Genomic DNA, 26,601 nt, shown 5'->3' with positions numbered 1-26,601 from the left:
TATGGTATTTTGGGGGGAGGGAAGGAAAGGGGAAATCATTTGAAATGTAAATACAGAATATATCTAATAAAAAATAAAATTAAAAAAGTCCTGTCACATCATAGCATACCTTATTCATATGACTTACCAGTAGTGTATGTAGTATGTACAGTACCAGGTCTTTCCATTCTGTACTTTTCCTCTCAGAATCATACCAAGTAGCACTAATTAGACTAGAAATCACTAATATATACCAGGCTGGTCTCAAAATCACAGAAATAGGCCTGCTTCTGTCTCTTGCATGCTGGGAATTAGAGGTATATATCATCATTCCAGGGTAGAATGAAATTGTTACGCGAAGCCCTCACTTAATGAGGAGATATGATTTACTCCTTTGGAACGGAATGTGTCTATAAATTATTTGATATTCCATCCATCTACCTGAAACACTTATTCCTAACTTTCAGTCATTTAACATATAAGATATAATATGCAATATGTAATATGTAATGTATAATCAGCATAGGCCCAAGGATACATAATTTACTGTATAGTTTATTATCTGATACTACTTTATTTATTGAATATTTTTAGCTTCAGTCAATGGTAATTCATTCAGTTAAGTTCTATAATCCTTTGGCATCACACGACTATTGTGTTTTGTTGTTTGCTCTAGTTTGGGCCAATCTCAGGTGAGCCCAAATGGACCAGGAGCAGTGTTGTATTATGTTTTTGAGTGGTGAGGACTTCTTTTTATTCTTAAATCAATCTGAAGTGCTTGGTCCCTGTGGTTTGAGACTGGGAGAGAGAATGCTTATAACAATTCCTTAGAAGATGTTTACAATAGACATCATAAGAGAGATGGGACACATCTCATATGATTTAACTAATTCACATAAAGAACAAAAGAACATTTAGGTACATGTGCTTGCTTCCTATTACTTTGAAGTCTACATTGTTTTTGCGTAATGCATATTTGATTTTGAACAATAATGTACTCCTTTGGCTTTTATATTTTTTTGTTTGCTGACCAAAGAACAATACTGCTCATAAGCTCCTACCTACACAATGTCACAGACCCACAGGGGTTATAGAAAAGTTCCTGATGGATGGTGTCACATTTTGCTCCTTCTAAAAGCTCTCTGTGTAAAGTCTATATCTGACTGTCTTTTCATTTTCTTAGTGGATGTGAGAATGATGACTTAAGAGTTCTGCTGTTGTCTTCTCTTCCTGGAATTCCAAAGGTTTACTTAAGTGCTAACCATTGTTCTATTTTCAGAAACTGCCAGGATGAACACTATGCATTTTACAAGATGATTTATAATGAGGTACTAGTTATTCTAGGAGGATTTTAGAGTCTTTCTCAGCTTTCTGTCTTCTCAGGTTAAATCTGCTACATAATTAATAGAACACCAGTTTTTAACTTACTTCCTAAGCTTTAATATTCATTTAATATCATGCTGATTTGATTCAAACTCATTTAAATTATTTATTCCAAACTCCATGCAAAATATATTCAAACACAAAGATTAATTCATTCAATTAACCTTTTGATTAAAAATAATACCATGGTACTTACCTATATGGATTTTTTTCCTTGAGATAGATAGTGGAGAACTGCAACTTAGAAGTTGTATTTCAAGTGGCTAGTAATTATAGTTAAATCTAAATGATGAGAGAATTAGAGGAATTAACCTATGCATAATTGCAAGATGTTTTACCAAAGCCTTGCTGAAAAACAAAGTTGTTAATCTTTTAAGTAGTGAACATTTCTATTTCTTGTCAGTAGCCTTCAAATCATTATAAGTTTAAAATAACTATCTAAATGAAAAGTTGTCTAGTAGAGGAATAAGGCAAATACAAAGACAATAGAAGAGGGACAGAGGTCCAAAGAAGAGGCTAGCAGATCCAGAGGAATTCATTACCTCCATGTGGAGAGTTTACATTAGTTTATTTTTCTAGATTACAACTTGATACAATCAATCTTGTAGTTTAACAAATGACCCCTCCCCTTCTCCCAGATCTTTAGTGCTTACTTTTCAAGAAATTTTAATCCAACAACATGGCTGTTTTGGCTAGGGATCACACACAAAGACCTAGGATTATATGATTTAGCCAAAATGCAAACATGACATGAATACAGTATGATCTGTCTTGATATCAGACATGTACTTAGCTTACACATTTAAACCCTAACAATGAAGGTAAGGTAAGTTGTAGAAGGCAGGAGCCATGTTTGAAAGTGATATCCAATTGAGTGGCAGGCAAAGTGAAAAATCAGAGAACGATTTGATAGAGTAAGATATGTCCAACTCTTGAAAAAAGAAACAGGAAAGATAGGTGATTTCAGAACAGCAAGAAAGAAAAAGGCGGTGGTGATATATGTGTATAGTGTTTTACAGGGACGGTTTTAGAGAGAGAGGTTGCAGATAGAGAAGAAAGTAGATACAGGTGAAAACAGAATGAGGCAGAGAAGGAGAAGGAGCCAGAAGACTAGAACAGATTGCCAAAGTTAGTATGAGGCCAAGAAGAGCAATTTGATCAGAAGCTGAGAGAAACCAAATTGAATCAGTTAGCCTTCAAGGTTAGATTGTATGGAGGCTAGAAGCTTCCAGGCCTAGGCCTAGGGATAGTTGGAGCAGAGAAAGAAGCACACTGGGCTCAGCATAACCTCAGCTTGTGTATGGCTCTATCATTCCTCACATCTTCTGAGGAAATAAAAGCATCATTTATATTTATGTGTCTCTTATTTCAGGTTTTACCCCCTCATTCCTGCTTATATCTTCTCAAATATTACTTTTTATATCAAGTTGTTCATTGTATACACAAAACAACTATTGGCACATAAATTTCTTCGATACCCCATATTTCTTCTCTTTCTGATACTTCTATTTTTTTGTTTTTATTTTTCTAATTAGATCAATTTTGCTGGAATACTTCAGTGCTCATTTGCTCACATATTCTCTAAAGTGCCCTTGAGCAGCCACCACAGTGATAAGTATTTGCAATGGGCATCTTGTGGCTTCTAAACCTAAATCGGCCCTTTAGGTCAGTTGATGTTTGCTCACACATGCCATTGGTCATAAACCCACCCACATAAAGGAGTTATCTTGCATTTTTGTACATTATTGACTAACATGGAAGGTGTAGCTTGAGTATTCACTGAAGTAAATTGAGTTTTATTAAAGCGAATAACTGTGAATGTACCACAGTATCCAGAGGCAGGTGTGAAAATTTGACATGTAAAGACCTATTACTAAACAGGAGACACAGTTTCTTTCCTCGAAGCAGTTAACATGAAGTTAAAAAAATAATCTGAAGCAATTATAAGTTTAAATATATTAGGATATGTTACTTTTAAACAGATCTTTTGATGAAACATTTTTAGAGCAAAACTGATTTCTCCTTTAGGATATAAATATTCATGTCTATGCATGCCAATTATTAATTTCTTAATAAAATTTTATCCTCAGACATTGAGTTCAAAGACTGTGTATTTAATAAATTTAATCTTCATTGATTAAAACAACCACATTCTTAGCATTTACAAGTTCATGCCATTTCTGACAATTATTTCAATGATTTAAATTGTCGTTTTCCATTTACTTGCATTCTATTAATGTGTCAAATTAAATAACCAAATCAAACATTCAAAATCATGTCAGTGAGTTCTACCTTTCCTCAAGATGGAATAACAGGGGTCAAATTTACCCTTTAACCTAGAAGACAAGTAGGCTCTTACTATCCCATCAATACAGATATTACCCTTTATCCTGATCAAAACAAAACTTGGAATATACTAAAAATTAATATAAGTCAAATATGAGAAAAAAGATGATATTTGAAAGATGGAAAATACTGTTTGTCCTACTGTTGTTCCAGCTTGACTATCATACACTGAAGGAGTATTTAAATGAAGTCTTACCAAATCTTAGAACTGAGGAAATGGTTTGCAGGTTAAAAGAAACTATAATTACATATCAGGGTATTAAAATGAAAAAAATGCTCTGTAGATTTCTGTAGTGTTTCTATAGAGTAATCAGCTAACAAGGAGCATGAAAATGAGAAAAATAACTAAGGTAGGGGAAAAAAACAGTCAATGTGGATCCATATAAACATATAAGTTAAATGAAGTTACATAACTTGGGCTGACAATGCTCCCTGAAACAGCCATAGACTATGTGGTGCTTTGAATATGTTTGGCCCTCTTAGACTCATGTAGTCAAATGCTTGGCCCATAGGGAGTGGCACGATTAGGAAATGTGGCATTGTTAGAGGAAGGTTGTGACTGCAAAGTTGAGGCTTTGAGGTCTTAAATTCTCAAGCTTGCCTAGTATGAAAAAAACAGTCTCCTCTTGGTTTCCTTTAAATCAAGATGTTAAACTATTGACTCTTCCAGCAGCATGTCTACCTGCAAGTCACTATGCTTCAAGCAACAAGGGTAATGGACCAAACTTCTGAAACTCTAGGCCACCCCCAATTAAATGTAAGGCTTTGTAAAAGTTGTCTTGGTCATGGTGTCTCTTCACAGCAATGGGAATCCTAAGACAGACTATCTAACAAAACCACAAATACCAGGTATGAGATACCCCTATTCATGTTGTTTTCCAGGGGAGTCCAATTGACAATATGGGTTGTTGCTGTTGCCCTTGGTTGTCTCCCAGAGATACAATGCACTTCAGACACAAGAGCTAGAGGACCTAACATATGACTTGCATGGCTGTCCTCTGAGAGGTTCAACAACTAGCTGACTTAGACAGATGCAGATACTTACACCCAAACATTGGACTGAAGTAGGGGATCAATGTTGTTGAATTAGAGAAAGGCTGGAAGAAGCCTAGTAGGAGGTGACCCCATAGGAAGTCCACCATTCTCAACTAACCTGGACACATGTGATCTCCCAGAGACTGAGCCACCAACCAGGCAGTATATGCAAGCTAGTCTGAGTCTCCCAACACATATACAGCAGAGGACTGCCTGGTCTGGCCTCAGTGGGAGAAGATGCTCCTATCCCTCTAGAGACTTGAGGCCCCAGGGAGTAGAGAGGCCTAGCAGGGGTGGGTGATATCCTCTTGGAGACAGGGGGAGGAAGAATAGGACGAGGAACTGTGGGAAATAGGCCAGGAGGTAGGCAACAGTTGGACTATAAAAAAATAAAAGTAATGAAAAAAGAGTCCTTTCTGAGGACTAGGTTGCTTTTATAATGTTAGAAGGAGCTATGTAAGCTTTCAAGCTAGAGAAGCAACGACAAGTCACAGAGCTATGGCACCTATGAACCAAAGTGATACATATATCAACAAGTAATGAAGAGGAGCATATGAATGTGAAAGAGAGCAAGGGGAGATATAAGGGAGGCTTTGAGGGGAGGAAGGGGACAGGGGATCTGTTTTAATTATAATCCAAAAAATAAAAGAAATAATTTGTAGAAAGTCAATGAATTGTACAAAATCAGTAGCTTTTCTATACAGCAACATTGAATCTGCTGAGATATCAGGAAAAAAAGAACTCATTCACAACAGCTTCAAAACATAATAAGTGCTTGAAATACAATTTAACAAGCATATGAAAGAATACTGCAATTAGAACACTGAATTTGAAGGCTCTGAAAGATAAAAAATAGCTCTTAGACTTATGGATTCATAGAATTGACAGGGCGAAAATGTCTATATTATGAAAGTTAATTTGAAAACTTAATACAAGCCACGTCCACATGCCAGTAACCTTTTTACATAACTAGAAAACAAACCCAAATTTCATATGAAAATGAAAAGAGACCTGACAACATCTGAAGCCATTCTCAGCAGAAATAATACAAAGGATGGAAATATCAAAAGACCTGAAGTCAAAAACCTAACTAACAAACCATGTGAGTAAAGTCAACACTGTTTAAAAGGAGTACAAATGGCCAGTAAATTTACAGGTGTAAAATACTTGTGCCTGTTGTAGAAATTAAAACTAAGACTCTCTTGTCTCAGTCTGAATGGCCATCACCAAGAAAACATAAAAGAAAAATAAATTGGGTAGTATTCTCAGGGAATTGGAATGCTCATGTGCTCTTAGTGGGAATGTAAATTAGCCTAGCTACTCTGAGATCAGAAAAATGATGATGAGCAATATCAATTAATTTTTCTGATTAAAATGTTTAAGAGCATAAAGTCACACAATGATTTCTTTTCATTCTTGGTAACATTAATATGACTTATGAGAGATCTATTCTGTTATTTGTGACTGCAGCTCATCCTACCTCTCATTTCATTGTATAAATAGATGGTAGTCTGTTTAACTATTTTCTTCTTGATGAGATGTAACAGAATCACATATGTTGCAAGTTGATGAAAATGGTGACTTTGAGAGTTGTGGTGGAAGAAATAAATAGCATTAGGGTTTAGTTAGGAACTCTGCTGAGGATGAACACTTTTTAATCAACAAGTGAGAACTTGCAGTGGGAATCTCAGGAATAATATAAGGTATTCTTAATATGAAGGAGAAATGGCAACCTGCTTAACACTATCTCTTCATCAAAATGATTAATAAACATGTATCAGCCCCCACACCCAGATACCACTAACAATATTATAACAAAATTTTACAAAGAGGGTGCTAATTTTCTGGTATTTGAATTGCCTTGAAAGAGTAAGCATCTGTTCCTTTGGCTCAGAGTTACTGTAGAAAGTCCACATGAGAAGGTTTCTGGATACCTTATCAGAATGGAAAGCATTAGCATGTATTCAAATAAACTAGGCAAGGGAGAAATGATAATGGGTGCTTGAATCAGCAGACCACAAAACCTCCAAATTGTTTGTGACAGTGCTGAGGAAGCAAAGCTGAGGTAAAAATAGTCTGTCTGGTTTGCTTTCTTATCTAAACCATTATTTATTTCCTAAGCTAGAAAGCTGTATAAAGACTATCTACTAAATAAAACTGAGTAAAACCCCACTCCTTACTATCAGAGAGGTAAAACCTTACAAAAGTATTATTATACTAGAATAATATACATAGGCATAGCTGTCTGTGATAAAGAATAGCCCATAAAAGATAGTGCCCTGGTCATGTGCATTTTTAAAATTTGTTCTCTGTCCTAGAAAAGCTTATTTGGACAGTCCTCAGTGACTAGACCATAAAGAAGTATATGCCTACTTTTTAACCAATACTTACGGAACATACGCTATGAGCTAAGTTCTGCTATAGGGAATGAGGCAGATCAAATCTTTTTCACAGGGATTATTGTGATATCAAGGGGACTAGATTGCATAGAATAAATATAAACCAGGATACTGTTTTATATAAATCTCAGTATTTCTCTCTGGAGATCTGTGTTGTGGAGAAATACATGTACTTTGCAAAACTGAGTTACCTCATGGTGGTGATGAAAACCCGCAAAGGTGATGTAATGTACAGAAAAGTCTTCATGGAGGAAGAGGGTTTGAATAAAGGTTTGGAAAAGGCAGAAAAAAACCCTAGTGGTGTGAAGGTCTGAGGGTACATTATTAAAGGTTCACATCACTATTGCAATGGCTCAGCGATGGCAGAAAGTCACCAGGAATTAGCAAGCAGACCAGTATGTCTGGAATAATAAGCAAGGATGAGGGGTCAGATCAAGAGATAGTATGGGAAAATTATGGATGCTCTTGCTCACAATCACACGGACACTGTTTTTTCCTCTGCATGAGATGAAGATCTATAGAAGGACATTCAAGAGAGAAATGCTAATCACAATTTATTTCTGGTTTGTGTTTTAGCCTTGTGAAAGAATGAACCAACAGCTCAATCACACAATATCAAATGTTTGACCTGCAAAACCAGTCTGATAAATGAGTATTACAACTTCTGAAGTTTGTTACACAGCAATAGAAAATTAATGCATCAGTTGATAGCTTCCTAGTTTTTTCTATTATATTGTGTATTACCAACATCTCTTTTGATTCATAGTTTTAATGACATTTAGATAAATGAACACATTACAGTGCCTATACATCAGCACTTGGTTCTCTCTGAGAAAGATGTATACTTATTACAAAGTGAAGTACTAAAAAGGAAAGTCTATTTGGTTGCTAGTGTGGGTTCAAAATGCTATGCCAGTTAGCAACATCGTGCTGCTTTTCGGGTAGTGACAGACATTTCATATGTAGGGGTAGGCATTCAAAAATTGCCAAATTGGAGCTTCTTTTGGAAAACTATGAAGAGACTTTTCCAAATTTCTTTACTAAGTAACCAGAAAGAGGTAGAATTTTAAGAGTGGTTTGAAGAGGAAATGGAAAGAGAGTGGATCTGGGGAAGAGGAGAGCTGTTGGGGAACTGGGAGGAGTTGAGGGAGAGGAGACTGTGATCAGAATACATTGTATGAGAGAAGAATCTATTTTCAATAACTAATAAGAGTACTTTGAAAGTTAGGAAGAAAGACTATACATAAAGTATTCCAGTCTTATCCTATAACCATTGAAGTCAATATGCATTATTTCCATGAAAATGGAATGTTGGTGGGTAGTTTATAACAAAAAAATTTCCTTGATTTTCAAGGAAATGTAGTTAGTGTTTCTTTTTCATGTCCCTTCTTCTAAAAAGTTACCAAGTAGGCCAAGGATCCTTCTTTAAGCAGCTATAGCCCTCTGTATCTGACTTCATCAATAGCTGTTTGAGTTCACTATGGCTCTGCAATAAGTTCCCTAAAGATTCTGTGGCTTTAAACAACAGTCATCTGGTGGAGAAAGAGGAACACTCCTCTACTGCTGGTAGAGTTGCAAACTGGTACAACCACTCTGGAAATCAGTCTGGCGGTTCCTCCGAAAACTGGGCACCTCACTCCCAGAAGATCCTGCTATACCACTCCTGGGCATATACCCAGAAGATTCCCCAGCATGTAATAAGGATGCATGTTTCACTATGTTCATAGCAGCCCTATTTATAATTGCCAGAAGCTGGAAAGAACCCAGGTATCCCTCAACAGAAGAGTAGATGCAAAAAATGTGGTATATCTACACAATGGAGTACTATTCATTCATTAGAAACAATGAATTCCTGAAATTCTTAGGCAAATGGATGGAGCTGGAGAACATCGTAGTAAGTGAGGTAACCCAGACTCAAAAGATGAATCATGGTATGCACTCACCAATAAGTGGATATTAACCTAGAAAACTGGAATACCCAAAACATAATTCACACATAAAATGAGGTACGAGAAGAACGGAGGAGTGGCCCCTTGTTCTGGAAAGACTCAGTGAAGCAATATAGGGCAAAACCAGAACGGGGAAGTGGGAAGGGGTGGGTGGGAGGACAGGGGGAGAGAAGGGGGCTTATGGGACTTTCGGGGAGTGGGGGGCTAGAAAAGGGGAAACCATTGGAAATGTAAATAAAAAATATATCGAATAAAAAAAAGACAAAAAAAAGAAAAAGAAAAAAAACAACAGTCATCTGTCTATTTGAATGTATGAATGAATACTTTGGTCTAGTGTCAGCTGGGCTGGATTAGTTCTATTTCACAGAACCATCGGTTGACTCATTTATTTTTGTATTTATTTTGCAGTCTGTTGACAAGTGATCGTATCAACTCTCTTGTGCTGGCATCATCAATTCTCTGGTACTTTGGTGACTAAAATAACTTGTGAGTGTTTCATCTGTCAAATGATAAAGTCTGACTTTCTCCATTGAGCAATGACCAGGCCATGGGAATCTTAAATTGACCAGGAGAAAGCCAGGCAAATTTATAAAGGTATTTCAAGTCTTCACTGAGCACTGTCCATTTTCCAAGTCAAGTCACATGGCCAAGGCTACAATAAACTAAGAGGAGTCTATTTTTGAAGGATTTGTGTATAGGGGGAAAATTATTGCACAAGTTTGTTGCTCTCTCTCTCTCTCTCTCTCTCTCTCTCTCTCTCTCTCTCTCTCTCGATATATATACATGTATGTATGTATGTATGTATGTATGTATGTATGTATATAAACCTGGATGTCTTGGAACTCACTATCCCCAAACTCACAGAAATCCACCTGCTTCTGCCTCCCAAGTTCTGAGATTAAAGATGTACAACACCATGCCATTTTTGTAAAATGTCTGTGCCATTGAATTTAGAATGTTGTCAAAGATACAATTCTCCTTTCCTTCTTTTCTATACCTTTAGCATTCAAGACAGGGTCTCACATTATTTTGTATGCACCATAATAGCCCATTTTTATATGTGCTCTAAAGAGTAATCAATGACATTTGTAGTTTATGAACCAGAATTACTCATTTTAGCAAAATAAAATGAGAACAATTTCACAAGAATCTGGAGCCTCAGTATACTACCCCACCCCCATCCCACCCCCCTCAAAAACCTCTAACCATATGAGTCTTGGCATAATTTGAGAAGAAGCAAAACCTGGGTAACTTCTCCCACTGTCAGCTTTCCTGCAAAGTCTGTCAGCAACATTCTTAAACTAAAGTGCCAATGGCACTCCAGCTCTCTCTCCAGAGAATTCACACACGTCATCTCCTTGCATATTTTTATCACATATTTCCTACATCAATGATTCTTCAATTTGCTGTGGCTAGAGAAATGGCAGAAGGGAAAGTTTATGAACTCTCCCACATATGCAGATATCTAAGTCAGGCAAGGCCCACAGAATCATTTTGTCAAAGCTTAACATTATTCCTGTTTAATATTTTAACCAAGAACTTAAAAATTACTGATTACTTAGAGGACAAAACTGTTTTCATCCCCTCTCAAATACACTAGTATGGCCTAACCACTGAGTATTCCAAATAACTCAGAGTGTACCTAACTCTAATACAGACATGAAGCCAAATCTTATGTAAACTGTACTATTTCTTTTAATGCCTTCCGTTGCTCTAACTGCAGTCTTTAGTTAGAAGCATTTTGATGGAGAATAAAGCAAAACCAAGTATGGCAAGACTATGGTCAATTTTGTTTTAAATTCTAAACTTGTTCTTAGTTTGGCAGATGCTTGAAATGTTCCATCTGGCCTTAGTTGGCCCAGATGGCTGAAAAGTAAGGGGAAATGCACTTCTGTAGAAAATGGAGCACCCAATTTAATAATGGCTAAAGCAATTCCTTTGTATACTTGTTCCAAAGAGATAGTTATGGATCTATTAGAGACCCCTGAATACTAGGTTTGCCACACCAGTTCCCTACTGAATTGTTCTTTTGCTTCTACCATCTCTAGACAATGGCCACACATGATAATTCTAGACTCTGTTGGGTGTAGCTTCAAATTTCCCTGCTATAATCATAAACATGAAATAAAGGAAAATAATTATTCAACCTGCACTGGATATCAAGTCTTCCTGATAACTCACAGCTTTCCATTCATTTCATGCTGCTATATTCCTGTGGGTTGGAAAGGAAATAATCCACCCAGCCTATAGTCACCCTGCAGGTCTTTCATGCTCGAAATGTTTAGAACATTGTCACTGGAACTATTTTTTAGGGGTTGGCAAGCCAACTGGATAGCTTCAAACAGGAAGGCACCTATTTTATTTGATTTCATTGTATTTAGGGGAGAGGGTGAGTCTCTGAAAACTAAAACAAACAAATGAAACCAAATGTCAAACATGTGCGTACACACACACACACACACTAATCACATACCAATCACACACCAATCACTCACCCTTCTGTTGCCAAAAAGTAAGGAAACTAACTAAAAATCAATGAACACAATTTTGTTCCTAGAAATGTGTTTTAAATTTGTGTAACATGATGGAAAACTTACCCAGACTGTCTCTATTACTCTAAAAATGTTATGATGTTTTATAGGTATTACCCAAATGCAATCAGTGAAGATCCTCCTTGTTTGCAAGGACCTTTACCTCTTCCTCCCTTACCTACTTAGTGTGCTTCATAGACTCAGATTAGGGTCCTCTTCTGACTTCAGGCTATTTGCCTAATACTGGTCTTTCTCCCTTTCTTTGCCCTCCTTTCCTTCTCTCCATCACTGCCATTTAATATCTTAGACATCCTTTTAGATATGATATTATATTTAATATTTGCTTCTTTTGCTATCTAGTATAATTCATGGCCAAAAGAAAATATTCATCAGCCTTAATCAAATAAGGAAACTGATGAACAAATCACCACTTAAATTATGCCAAGAATACCACTTGGCTATTTTTACTACTGTTCATTAATTTACTGACTCTTTACTAATCACCTACTAGAAATCAGGTATTGTGTCAAGTTTTAGGTATAAGAACATGAGCCAAATCAACGAAGTTCTTGCCTTCCTAGGGAAAAAGTCTAAAACTAAGAATGCTTAGTTCTAGACATGACTATATAGCCACAGAAAATTCTGTTGCCTCAAGTTTATCCTAAGGTGTTATATTGCGAGATCACTGCCCACATTTGGGAAGGCAAGGTTTTTCTACAAAGAACAATCACTGTCTATACACAATCATGGCTACTACTCTGTATCAAGGATAGCACTAGTAGATATGCCAAAGTAGGTGGGACAAATTCTAAACAGGCCTCGATCCTACACAAACTATAGTCAACTAAGGAATGTTAGTAGTTGGAAAAAAAAAAGAGTTATCTCTGGGGAAGAGACCACCAATTGGTTATCTAATACCAAATGGTCATCCCTGAAACCATACAAACAAGTAACATCATATATACTAAGATTATATTTAGAAAAATTTATGCATATGCATGAACCTATACTCATATAACAAAGAAAATTGAGGCCATGAATTTGAAAGAAAATAAGGTGTAGATTAAAGGATTCAGAGGGAGGAAAAGGAATGGAGAAATGATGTACATACATGATAATCCCAAAAGTAATAGAAAAATTAAAGGTCAAAAATACCTAATTGGCCAGGCGGTGGTGGCACACACCTGTAATCCCAGCACTCTGGGAGGCAGAGGCAAGCAGATTTCTGAGTTTGAGGCCAGCCTGGTCTATGGAGTGTTCCAGGACAGCCAGGGCTATACAGAGAAACCCTGTCTTGAAAAAACCAAATCCAAAAAACCAAATAAATAAATAAATAAATAAATAAATAAATAAATAAATAAATAAAAATAAAAATACCTAATTGAAGTAATGAAATTTTGTGATGATGTCACTGCTATGGCATCCTTCCTAGTCTCCTAAATATGCGAAAAGGTGTTTCACTTTCACTTTTGTGATAGAAGAGACTCATGTCTTTTCCAACTGTCCTATTTTGCTGAGCTGCTGAAATTACAATAAGTTTTCAAGGTTCAGAAAGGACGACTTCTTCTGAGAACCTCTCATGTCTCCTCAGTTGTTTGAAATTTATATGAAGACAATACCCAACATAATGGGGTAACAGTAGAAAGGTTAATAGTTGGTTAATTTGTATTTAGCAGGGCAAGAAAACTTGTGTTTTGTAGGAACCAAATAAATGGTGAGCAAGATAACTAACATGAGTCAAAGGCAGCATGCCAGTCAATAGTAATGTCTTCCTCAGGTGTCCTCCACAGGCAAGGAATACAGAACCAGATGAACGTGTCCAATGGCTGTGATTGCAAAACAGCCAGATCATCGCATATTCAGATCCTCTGGATCTTAACTTATTCATAAGATAACCTATCAAAACACAAGAATGTGCTTACATGCAAACATATGCTTTGTACGTCATACTTATGGTCAGCCTTAGTTCGTCTTATTGGCAACATGAATAATGTTTCCAATAATGAGTCATCTAAAACGTTGGCACCTTCTGTTCATAAGGGTCTTTATGAATATTCTAATACAATCTGCCATCTCAGTGAACAGTTCTTTCTACGACAGAAAGAGTAGAAAAAATAACAATAACTAGAAAGAGTTCTGTGCCTTCCATGTATAAACTGGAATAAACAATTTATACAGAGAGTGCTTCATCTTGTCCTCATTTAATATTTGAAAAGGGCAACTAAAGATGTTCTTATTTTAGAAATGAGTAAACAAGCTTAGAGATGTGGGGAAGAATATTTGCCCCAGGATTGAAATCCAGGCCTGACTACATTTCACAGTGTACCTTTGTACGTGTGTTCTAAACTTTTCAGAGTCTGCTGAAATACTTTAGGAAAGGGGGTATGGTCTGTGATATTAGACAAGTCAAATATCTTTATGCTACATGTCATATTATTACAACATTTTGTTTGTATTAAAATTCTAGCCATTGCACTCATGAACTCTCTGCTACCCAAGCCTCATGAAATCCTTATAACCCATGCTAAAACAAGCAGTCCTAATAAAACTCAAGAGTTCACACAATAAATAAAGACATCAAAGTAGATATTAGGCTTGTTGTGGGAAAACTAGTTTCAGGAGGAGAGGGGATGCTGAAAGAGGATACTGGGGAGTTGACAATAATTAAATTTTACTGTGTTTATTACAAAATTGTCAAAAAATAATAAAAAAACTTTTTGAATATTTTATTAATATTTCATCCTTATATTCTACACTGGTTGTGCATTATGCTATATATGGTCTCCTGTGGGAAGGCCATGAGTGTCCATTGATTTGTTAATCAGTAGTGAGGACACACTAAGCATCTAATTTCAGCCATACATATTTAGGCACTGAGATAACACCATGAGAATGAGAGATTTCTTGCATACATGGTTTGCACATGTTGTTAATTACCATCCTGTCCATCTTCCTCCATTCACTCTGCTCACAACATTCTATATAGTCACATGTATCTAAATGCATTTGTCATCACCATATTTATATAAGCAGGAGAGAAGCCACTCAAAATAAGATAGTAAGATAAACAGCAATTGAAATGTCAAGTTGGCTATTACTACGTCATTAGAGATTGATCGTGGTGTGAGGACATGCATCAGTGATAGTGTGCTTGTGTAATGTATGTAAGAAAGACTAGGTTCAGTCTCTGCCACTGCAATAAAGATATATTCATAATAGACTTTTAAGGCCATGAGACATGATATAGTATAGAATGACATTAACCTGACCTAAATTCACTATGTATATAAGGAGATTTGTCAAGAAACAGAATTGAAAGTAAATAACACATTAATTTCTTAATAACTGTTATGTACTGGACAATTAATATTAATGTTGGTTCTATCGTTCCATAAGCATGTAAAATATACATGAGTATTCAGTACAGAATGTCCAAGTAGGCCCTGGAGCACCTGGACTAGTAAAAACTGGACCATCTGGTCAGGAGCTGTAGTGTTTATAAATCAATGAATATTTATGTATATGTATAAGTAAGTATATGGTCAGGATTTTTCATTTTCCATGACTCATACTTTAATCCCACGTTATTGTCTCGCCATGATACGTAGGAGTCACATCTCTTCATGATAAGTTCATAGTTGACCATGTTTAGTAATAGCCAAAAGAAAAAGAAAAAAAAATGTAGTAGACGTCTACTCATGGCCAAAGGCTAACCACTATGTGTTCAAAACAAAGTATAAAATTATTTTAAATTATACCCTCTTGATTTATCTTTCTGAGATCCTCATTGCCTCTATAGAAAAGTTATCACTGATCCCTGGCCATTTACTTAGTAATAATTTTGTCTGCTAATGGAGAACCATAATAGCTCCATAGAGTGGATAGCACATTTACAAAACTGAAAATCTCATTTTGCAAATAAGTGATGACTCTTTTCATTGCAATGGGCAGTTGGAAGCTAAATGTCTTATGTTTTGACATTATCTGCTCTCAATTTGTCACCAACACTTAGCTGTCTGTTAAATTGCAAAATGTGTTTGTGCTTCCTTCAGTTTAATGGTGTGCAATGATAGTGGTAAGTAATAGCTTGAGAGGAATAAGCAGATGAACCTGTTTGGCATGAGGGTACTGAGTAGATTAGAATTTCTATTAACTAAAATAGAACCATGATTATGTAGTTGAAAAAGCCATGAGTATGTCTGACATCTGTATTTTAGTAAGAATAGGACACAAGTACATTATTCTATTTGTCATTCCACAAAAAGTTTCAAAAAATGTCTGAGATAGGTCACCTGCTTCCATTTGAATATAAAAACCTTGTATTTATCTTCAGAAGTATGAGACTTAATTAACTTCCACAATTAATTTCCTGGTATTTATTCCACCTACGTTATAATTACAAGCCTCAACTATATTGTGATCTTATGTTGCAAACACCAGAGATAACATGGAACATACTCTAATACTTCTCATCACATTAAATGCAACACAACCAAACACAAGCTCAGACCAAAAAATGAGAAGGGATTATATCCCAATTAGTTTATGGAACTGGATTTTGGTGAGACCATTCAATCACAATGAGACTGAGTATGCTGAATACTAAGATGAACTCACACTCTCAGAAAACTGAAGCCAATGGCATAATATATTCTTCAAAAATGAGAAAACACATACATACAATTTATGGGAACTGGAGCATTTCATAAGAAGGACATTTTTCATTATCTAAGCAGTATTTGCTCCAGCAGAAGCCTTTTCCTACATAAAAATAGATCTGACTTTGGGGATTTATTATCAGAGCCTTGATACTCTCAAAACTCAGCATTTTATTTTCTTAATGGACTCATCTTTCCAACAGCATAGTGGAATGGCAAAATTTCTGTTCTCACAATTTGTTTCCCACAAGACCTTTGGAGAGCCTCTCAGGTCACTTGTTGCCAATTGAGGTTATTTCTTACCTTGGGCAGAGATGCCCTGGAGCCTGAACTCTGGGTAGTCATTGTCAGGACTGTTGTGATGCCAAGGGCAACCCTGGCAGGGGCTGCATCCATGTTTATCCAAAAGGAGACCCAGGACAAAATGACGATCAACAGACTGGGGATGTACATCTGGATTAAATAATAGCCCATCTGGCGTTCCAGGTGAAACTTGACCTCAATGCAGGTAAACTTGCCTAGAAGCAGAAAAGGATCACTTGACATCTTATTTGAACTCATTTTTTCCCATTCTACTCTCCTATTTTATTTTGAAAAGTAATGAACAATGCAAGCAGATTGGGAAGACTGTAAACAAATGTTCATCCTACACAATCAATTCCAAATATTTTAATTATTCTAGTAATGGAAATGATTGTGTAAGCATGAAAGGGCTAAAGAGCCTTCATATTGAAATTCTATGATTGGATCTGTCACAGATTTTTCTAGATAGACCTATAGCATTTTTGAGACTGACAAAAATTTTCAAGGATGTTTGTGTTATATATAATATATACAACATCATGTACAACCATTTACGTACACTTTATACTATGTAACATATAAAATATCGTGTAATATGAAACAGTTGTAACCAGTGAAAAGAGAAAATGACACACAGAGAGGCAAAGAGACACAGAAAGAGAGTATGCTTATGTTGGCTTTCATGTGCGTGTTCATGCATGGGAAAGCCAGAGGTCAACCTCAAGTATCATTGTTCCAATGCCTTCCACCTTGAGTTTTGAGGCCCTTTCTTGGCTGGCTACCTGTGTCTACCTCCACAGTGCTTAATCTATATGCACATGTCACCATTCCCTGGGTTCTGGGGATGAAACTCAGGTCTACACGCTTGCATGACAAACACTTTACTGACTAATCTCCCTAACTAAGAAGCAAGAAGAATATCCTGAGTGTTTAAAGAGTTGCATGCCTTTGTATTCTCAATGGCAAAAACAAAGGGTACATTTAGAGAATATATGTATACTCTGTTCACTGTGGAAACTTTCTAGCCTTTTGGGAACTACCTGAAGAACCTTAGAGTATTCCTTCCTAGAAACTGTAGCATTGCTCCATCTATAAATAAGTCCATAGGAAGGTACAACAACTTTTAACATTATTATTAAGTAGATGTTCTTTCCTTGTTCTATATTTTTCTCCCATTTATTGAGCTTTGAGCTAAACACCGGAAAATCATTTGTATTATCCCCCTACAATGATAGAAGACTGGGTTGAAGTCTTAGAATAATACCTTGGAATCAGGTTTTATTTACTTCACAGGAAGCTGAAAGCAATTTTTGATAACTGTCTCTCTATCATCACACTTCATGTTATCAAAAGAGCAGAACATTTAGAATAAAAGACATTGGCTTTCCTGGTCAGGTATAATCTTCCAGGGAACAACAAATGCCCACTTGTGGACACTACCTCAACTTTGCCCACCCCATAAGTTTTTCAGTGCTAAAGTTAGCACCTGACTTTAGAGCCAGCTGAATTCTCTCCTGATGATGCTCATTGAGACTGGTATTGCTCTCCGGGACTGCTGAGCACATTTCTATTTCTAGGTTTCCACGAACCTGTGTCATTATCACTTTCTTCTACTAAGGCCAGGAGTGCAAATTGACCTGAGGATGCAAGGTGAAGAGTGGATGGAAGGAACAGCCAAGAGTTTATGTTTTCTGCACAACTAATGAGGTCTTCTACACCTTTCCTTAGACTCATTTGACAGCAGGCTCTCAGTAAGAGAAGAGCAAAAGATTCCTAATTTTTCTATGTTTGAGGCAGACAATCAGCTGGACTCACAGGCCTATTCCACAGGGTACAGGAACCCTATATATTGAGGGTTTTCTTAAGTTTGGTTTGCTTCATAAATGTGCAATTATTAAGATGATAGGATAGCTTATCTCTTATAGAAATGGGTCCCCTCAGGTTTAACAAATGAAAGAAAACCTTACCAGTGTTGTAATGCTTTGTGCAATAGCCAAGCTCCTTCTCTTCTTTCAAAATAAACTGGGGCAGGGTGAGTCCTTCAGCAACTTGTACTGGACCATCACTTAACCACTCAAATATCAGGTCATTCATGGTGTACCCAACTGGAGGAAAGAAGTAGTAACAATGTATCTTTTCTGGGAAACTATAAAAGGTAATGACATGTGGGCAAGCAAGGGAATCATTTCAGCTCCAGTCTTAATAAGAGCTGCTGTAGTCATCATAACTTCGTGTCATCAGATGCAGAGAAACTGAACACAGCAAGGTATTTCTGATTAATTATTTTTGTATGTATAACAAGAGAAAAGAATCTGTAGAATCTTTTATCACTGGCTTCTGTATTCAGTAACTCTCTCTGAAGAACAAACAAGTAAACAAGCACCAAAACTCTTTGAAGATTTTCTTCACTTAAAAGAGCTGTGTCTGTGGCAGTTCAATAAGACAATCCAATTCATGGTGCCGTCTTAGTGTTTCAAATGAAACCACTTCTTTTGAAATGTTTAATGAGAATGAATTCATTATAGGCCTGACTGCAAGTATTATCATTGTACATTTGATCTCTTCTGGAGTCTTAGCTTTACTTGTAGGAGCCTTTTGTTAATTACTGAGACTAAATTCTCAGTCATTTTAGCAAGTGTGAAAGGCTATGGGCAAGTCATTTAAGAGGACCTTGTAAACCTAGAACAATGATACAGAAGCTGGGGATTGTTATCCAGTTAATGCAGTTCTTGCCTAACATAGACAAGGTCCTACTTTCAATCCCCAGCACCACATAAAATAACAGGTGGTGACACACACCTATAGACCCAGAACTTGAGAAGTGAAGGATGGAAGATCAGCAGTTCCTGATCATCACTGACATAGCTATACAAGGCTGCATGAGACCATATCCAAAACAAAAACAAACCCCACAAGAACAGTTATATATTGTAATGTAAATTGAAAATTCTAATGTAAATCTAAATTGCCTCACTCATTCACACAAAGCAAAACAGGTTCCTTATTTTGTAAGTTCCTTTTGTTATATTACTAGAATCATAGAAATCATAGAAAGAATAGTAGTTATTGGTTCAGTAAACCAAATTTAGCTCTTTCTCTCCCAGAGCCTGCCCAGTTGGTTCATTATTTGTCAATTTGACTGCCCATTTCTCCATCCCAGAAATAGAGAGATAGTCTTATTTTCACTCATTATTTCTCTATCCTCCTTGTTTGTGTGTTTTGTTTTGTTTAATATTTGAACTATGGAAATCAGACTGATCAAGACAAAGAATAACATGTGAAGATTGAATTGGCTAGTAACTGTAGCATATTTATTAAGTTTATAAATTCTTATTCTTGCTTACTATACTAACCCGACCTAGAAATCAATGGCAAATTTATTTGGTGTCTAAATTTTCTGGAACACCTTAATGGCAAAAATGAAACTGTAGAAAGCATCAAACTGGAATGTGGATCCAGCCCAAATATCAATTGTCCATAAAAGCAATGGATAACCAATCTCTTCCACTGCCGATCTGTATCACTATAACCTAACTAGTTCCAACAAATACATAAAGGGACAAAGAAAATCTACAATTGAAAGCTTTTAGATCTTAAAAGAATCTTCATTAATAGATCTGGGTCCCGCTTTATAGAGAAAATGCAATAATTGGATGGCAGCTAGGGAGCTATAGAGTAGTAGAAGAGACACTATGTATAAAAAGTTTTTCTCAATCTTCTTCTCAAAAGGTGTTACAACATAGAATAAATAAATATACATAACACATAAATAACTCTCACTTCATCTCTGAAAAGATCTGAAAACAAAAGATGATTTGTTATTTTCTTTATTTTTATCAGCGGTTTCAAAGGACATTACATAGAGACTTTAAGTGATCAGAAAGAAGCCTGTCACTTTTTCTTTTTAAAAAGCTATTCAATGAGTCTTTTTACATTCATTATTTTTCTAAATCAAGAAGTTAAAATACTTTCTTGCCCCCTGCCTCATTAAATCTCCTTTAAAAATCTCTGTAAGTCAGTAGTACTTATTATTATTTTTTGGATTCTGTAAGCAGAGAAACTGACAAGAGCAAGCCAGAGGAAATTTCATGTCTCTTAATGGAAAATCCCATTACCTTGAAGGCATGAGTAACTTATGGTGTATGTCAAAGATCTCAGTGGCAGCAGAGTCAGAGGATAAAGGGGACAACATAAATGACATTTCCCTATTTCCTTCATCATGTCCGAGTTTATCTAAGAAAGATGCCAACTCTTATTCCTTGTCAACTTATGCCCTTCAACCTTTTATTCATGTATTGCTGAGGATCAAATCCAGGGCCTTGAGCACGTTAGGCAATCATACTCCTGCTGAGCTTTGGTCCTAGTGCCTCTTCTTTTGGAATCCACCTATGGCTAAGGGCTTTATTTTTTGTTCTCAAAGCAATCATCTCTTCCTTCAAGTATCCCTTTGGATATGTTGCTCTCAATGAGTATAAGACAGAAAGAAATACAGTTTTCTATTAGTGATTCTTCATAAAGATGAGGTGGCTAATAACTACAATTATGCAAGGAAAATTTATTTCATAGAAAATCTTGCTAAATCAGATTTGGCTGGGTTTTTTTTCTTCTTTTGAAGAAGGGAAATTTATTTAAAATCTTGAACTGAAAGACTGTCTTTCTGTATTGGTAATGAATTTCTCCTATTAAATACTGATCCTCCAGTAATACCTTTGCTACTAGTAAATTGGTTGAGAATGACTTTTACAAGTATTTATTCCTTGTTGATAAACTAAGAGGCAAGTCTGTGGTTATGACAAGCAAGTGGTAAATTAATAGTGATGACTTACAACTCTCCAGCTGCATTGTACAGGTCTGGACATCCATTGGAAAGTTCTTCAGGTCCATTGGGCAGGATAAAGTCAACGTGAGTCTTAACAAAAAGAATGTGAAACCTACTTTAAAATCTGTGCAGTATAATCCTTGAGAGACAAAAATGTCCACTTTGCACGAACAAAATATATTGATTCAAATATTGCAAACTAAGCTCCCAGGACAACATTTTGTTTTAATGAAGAGTATCCATTGATAACTTTACAACATATTTTAACATTTCATTACAAGCCATTGTTCTCTATTTTCCAACCTCCAGATTCTGAGTATTTCTTATCTTCCAGATTCTGATTCCCTCTAACAATGATGCTAGTCTCAAGTAAAAATGTTATAATATGAAAAATGTACTCTCAACCACAATTATAAACAAACGACCAAAGTTTGGGATGTTTTAGAGTTGCATCACACACACACACACACACACACACACACACACACATACACACACGAATAAATAATGGTTCTTCTTTCATCAATGGGCATGCATTTGATTTACAGACTTTTAATTTACCAGTACACATGGATGAATTAGCAACTTATTGTGGCATTCATTATAGGATTTCCACAGTTATAGAACAAATAATTCTTGAGTGAAAAAAACCACTTCAAGATAGTGGGTTGTAAAGTCTTTGTCTCTTTGCACACATTGGGGGCAACTCTGATCTCTTACCTCAAGGAACTTTCCTAAGTTACAGTCAACTCTACCTGGGCCTTAAATCAGGATATTCATTGAGCTGCCATCTCCTTCTCATCATTTTCTTTTCGATTTTTTCTTGTGAATGGTGTATACCTCTTGCTGTAAATTTTTATGCATTTTAAGGATTCAAGGAAACCAATTAGAATCGATAATCATCAGAACTAGGTTCCCTTCTTGATACTGCCTATAAATACTTTGTACCCAAAGCAAAATATTAAAACTTGCTAAATACTTGTTCCTCACTGGTCAAGTTAGGAAGTAGGATATATGATGTTTATTCCTATTAGACTCTAATTCTAGAAGTAAACAGCTCCAAGTTTCGTATCTTAATTATCTTTCATATCCCAAAATTTGTGTGGCTGTCACATTACTACCCCAGTCTCGCTTCGCATTATACTCCTCATCTCCCCTCCTTATTTGCTTCTCTTTATTTCCTATGGTTCATTTTGTGGTCTATTCAAGCACAGACCGCAGCACACACTTTAAAGAAAGGAAAGATTTGAGATTTGAAGTGAGAATAGGGAGTCCATGTTGACAGTTGTCAAATGCATTAAAATACAGCAGTGAGGGGACAAGCATGTCACAAAGCAACAATTCTGGGAAAATAAATTCAGGCTTGTAAACCAATGCATCCTGTGTTAAAAGTAGATATTTCTAGCTGTTAGAAATATTTGTGGGTTTTTTTGTTTAGTTTTGTGTTTATTCCTTATTTATTCTGTGGTGTCTTGTATTGAAAAGTATAGTCTGCTTTAAAATATCAAATCCATTATCAGCTCACTCATCTTCAGGAAATGAAAACATGTCTTTTCAAAGTAATAGCTAAAAAGTAAAATTAGAAAACATTTTTATTCAGTATTTTCTTATTATAATTTTATCAAATCCAGTGCTGTACCTCATTACTGAATAAATAGGCTGTCTTTTGAAAGGCATCCCTTGAATCCAAACACCATAAATGCAAAGGAAAGGTGATTTTGAGTTGTAAACATCTGGCTTAAAATATAATCTTAAGACATAAAAATAACATTTATCAATTTTTTAGTTAATTTGCAGATATAAATATATAGCTATCTACAGATTTTCCCTTGTGTGAAGTTTTGTTTTGAAAATTTCATCCCCAGCTTTCCATCCAAGTAACCCATTCGATGTAACTGCAGGCAGTTACAGATTGGCTCCTGAACTTGAAACTTGGAAATGGAGAGACTAACTGAGGGACTCTGTATTGGGTAGAGCACCACAGGAATGAAAAAAGTTATGTATCCAGCACAGTAAACAACATACAGCATTAATGTTAGCACTATAAATGTCATCTTTTGAAGGCTCTTGTTGCAGGTGTGCAAAAGGGATATGGGCTAGACTGAATCAGTGTAGGCCAGAAGCTGAAATCAGCTAGGGTGTGACAGCAAATTGGGATGGCGAATTTTGTTATGCAAATTGTCTGCAGTCAAGAACTGCATCAGGTGAGAGGAATAGGGCATAAAATAAAATAAAATAAAATGTAAAAACCAAAAACCAACACAACAAAACAGATTTTAGAAACATGAGAGAGAAAGTGAAAGAAGGAAAATTGATTTCAAAATTCTCCTAGGGACAAGGAGAAATATGAAGATGTCCTGTTTCCTCTATGGACCCTACCAGAGATATTTTTAGTACTGTACAACAAGTGTTCTTCCCTCTCTATGTATTGCTTGTCTTTTGGTGCACCAATTTGTCCACATGTAAATATGTGTCTGTCGTTTTGTTGTTTGAATAACTGTTGTTCAATGCAAAATGTTGAAAAGAAAAAAAAATGGTAAAAACTTTATCTGCTGGCTGTCCATCTCTTAATCTAGTCTTAGTTTACACATTGGAGGCTGATTTAAGCTGCCCTGCATTCAGCTATCAGTCAAGCACAGCTGGAAAAAAAGCTGCTTTTAAAAGGCCAGCAGCTTCTCAAGGTCTAGGGCAAGTAGGTTGATGGTTATTTCTCCTAGAAAAATCTCTGCAATTGTGATTATTGGGTCCAAAGTGCTTTTTCTCTTGAAATTACAGCTAGGAAAAGAAAAAATGGCTTAAATTTATAAGATTCGTGTAGTTGCTTCATATTTTGTTTCTGCTTGGTCTTAAAGGTATAAATATGTTTTGCATGTCTTGACTATAGAGCATTGGCTTATAAGTTATTGGGCATGACTAAAAATTATTACATTGGTAATAAAAAATTAGTTTTAAACTGGTAACTCAGGGTTAAAGTAATCTTCAACAATATATGGCATTACCCAACTCAGGAAAAACAGGCCTCTAAAGATACTTCTAAATTGGCATAATAATTTATGTAATTCTTATCATAGAAATTAAACTTGTAAGGGATAGGATTTAAAACAATGTCTCTTTAATGAGGAATTTTAAGTTGCACTGTCCTGCATTCAAACATAAGAACTGGCGGATAAATTTTGTAATGTGAAATTAATACATTTGCCATTGATTTTAAAAAGAATAGATTGTCAAAACAACCCTGAGATTTCACCTTACACCAGTCAGAATGGCTAAGATTAAAAATTCCGGAGATAGCAGGTGTTGGAGAGGGTGCAGAGAAAGAGGAACACTCCTCCACTGCTGGTGGGGTTGCAAATTGGTACAACCACTCTGGAAATCAGTCTGGCGGTTCCTCCAAAAACTGGGCACCTCACTCCCAGAAGATCCTGCTATACCACTCCTGGGCATATACCCAGAGGATTCCCCACCATGTAATAAGGATACATGCTCTACTATGTTCATAGCAGCCCTATTTATAATTGCCAGATGCTGGAAAGAACCCAGGTATCCCTCAACAGAAGAGTGGATGCAAAAAATGTGGTATATCTACACAATGGAGTACTATTCAGCCATTAGAAACAATGAATTCATGAAATTCTTAGGCAAATGGATGGAGCTAGAGAACATCATACTAAGTGAGGTAACCCAGACTCAAAAGATGAATCATGGTATACACTCACTTATAAGTGGATATTAGCCTAGAAACCTGGATTACCCAAAACATAATCTACACATCAAATGAGGTACAAGAAGAAAGGAAGAGTGGCCCCTTGTTCTGGAAAGACTCAGTGAAGCAATATTCAGCAAAACCAGAACGGGGAAGTGGGAAGGGGTGGGTGGGAGGACAGGGGGAGAGAAGGGGCCTTAAGGGAGTTTTTGGGAGTGGGGGGGCTAGGAAAGGGGAAATCATTTGTAATGTAAATAAAAAATATACCGAATAAAAAAAATTAAAAAAAAAAGAATAGATTGTTTAAAATTGGGTTTTGCTTTCCAAAGTTATAGTTATTCTCTAATATTGCAAGAGAAAAGATTGGAAAGGATATCTCAGTGGGAATTTATTTGGTATCAAACAGGCTCCTTTTGAACTGTTTAAAAAAATTGTAGATAAGTCTACTAAAACAACTAGTAGAATTTTTCCTGGAACCCTCAAATAACAGGTTCCTTTTGTTATTCGACCCCCATACAATGGGGTCTGGTTGTAGGCCTCTGCCCTATAGGACAGGTGGGTGTTGGGCCTGGCCTTGGGCAATAGGCTCAGATTAGAAAATATTTACATCTGAATTAACGCAAAACTCAGTGTGGCCTCAGAAGAGGTGTGTGAGCCATTGCTTTTGTCTTGCAAACTCCACTTAGGGAGTGTCTTGCCAAAACAACATTGTTGACAGATCTATCCAGGTGTGGTTCAAAATACAGTTCAATCTTGAGATCTGTGAAAGGTTAATAAGGCTATGTAGAACTTATGAAAGCATTAAAATTTGGCCTGACTACTCCATACAAAATTATTACGGATTGAAAAGGTTGGTTTTTGCTTTGCATCCTGATAATTCTAAAATATTAGCTGGCTAAGACATTGCTCTAAGCTTATCACAGGAGGACTTAAACCTCTGTTCTCAAGGTGTATGAAAATTAACTAGTGAAAGACAAATAACTTTACAGATAATAGAGAAGGCTACTGTAATCAGCTGTTTATGTTATGTGTTCACAGCCATTCCTTGGAAAAGAGAGCATTAATGTAGAGTCACCCTTTTTCATCTCCAAGTAAAGTTTTAACGTCCTGTTATAAAGTTATTGGTGTGATAATAAAGTGTTGTAATATAAACTCATAAAAGTATTTTGAAAGAAATGTCTTAAGAAACTAATGAAACATTTGTTCCTTGTTTCAAACAGCAATCAAATTGGTCATTGCAGAGTACCGATAGTTGGTCTATTACATGGCAACCAATTTAGGCAAAATTGATAATTGTTATCCAAAAGATAAGTTGTTAAAATTTGCTTCCATGCATGCTTTTATATTTCCAATAGATTTATACATGCATCCCATAAAGAATGCATCTATGGTGGGAGTAAAGCTCATATAATGGGATCACATGTTTTTTCTTTTTAGTTTCTCCCTGCTTCAGCACAGATAACTGAATTGGCTGCTATATCCACTATTTTTAAATT

The 26,601-nt window shown here is 36.1% G+C and overlaps 1 protein-coding gene across 2 annotated transcripts in view; it reads right to left on the bottom strand.

Moving 5' to 3' along the window:
- Glra2 (glycine receptor alpha 2) overlaps positions 1–26,601 on the bottom strand; it is a 222,396-nt gene that overhangs the window by 117,008 nt on the left and 78,787 nt on the right. For both annotated transcript variants that reach the window (XM_052171530.1, XM_052171528.1), the window contains exons 5-7: positions 21,410–21,492; positions 18,551–18,688; positions 16,584–16,798 (exon numbers count right to left, since the gene is read on the bottom strand). In XM_052171530.1, coding sequence (XP_052027490.1) covers positions 16,584–16,798; positions 18,551–18,688; positions 21,410–21,492 — 436 coding nt within the window. The remainder of the gene's footprint in view (positions 1–16,583; positions 16,799–18,550; positions 18,689–21,409; positions 21,493–26,601) is intronic.

This window comes from Apodemus sylvaticus, chromosome X, assembly GCF_947179515.1.
Source record: "Apodemus sylvaticus chromosome X, mApoSyl1.1, whole genome shotgun sequence".
Taxonomy (NCBI): domain Eukaryota; kingdom Metazoa; phylum Chordata; class Mammalia; order Rodentia; family Muridae; genus Apodemus; species Apodemus sylvaticus.
Note: the sequence above shows the minus strand (reverse complement) of the source record. Positions and strands in the feature narration are given on the sequence as shown.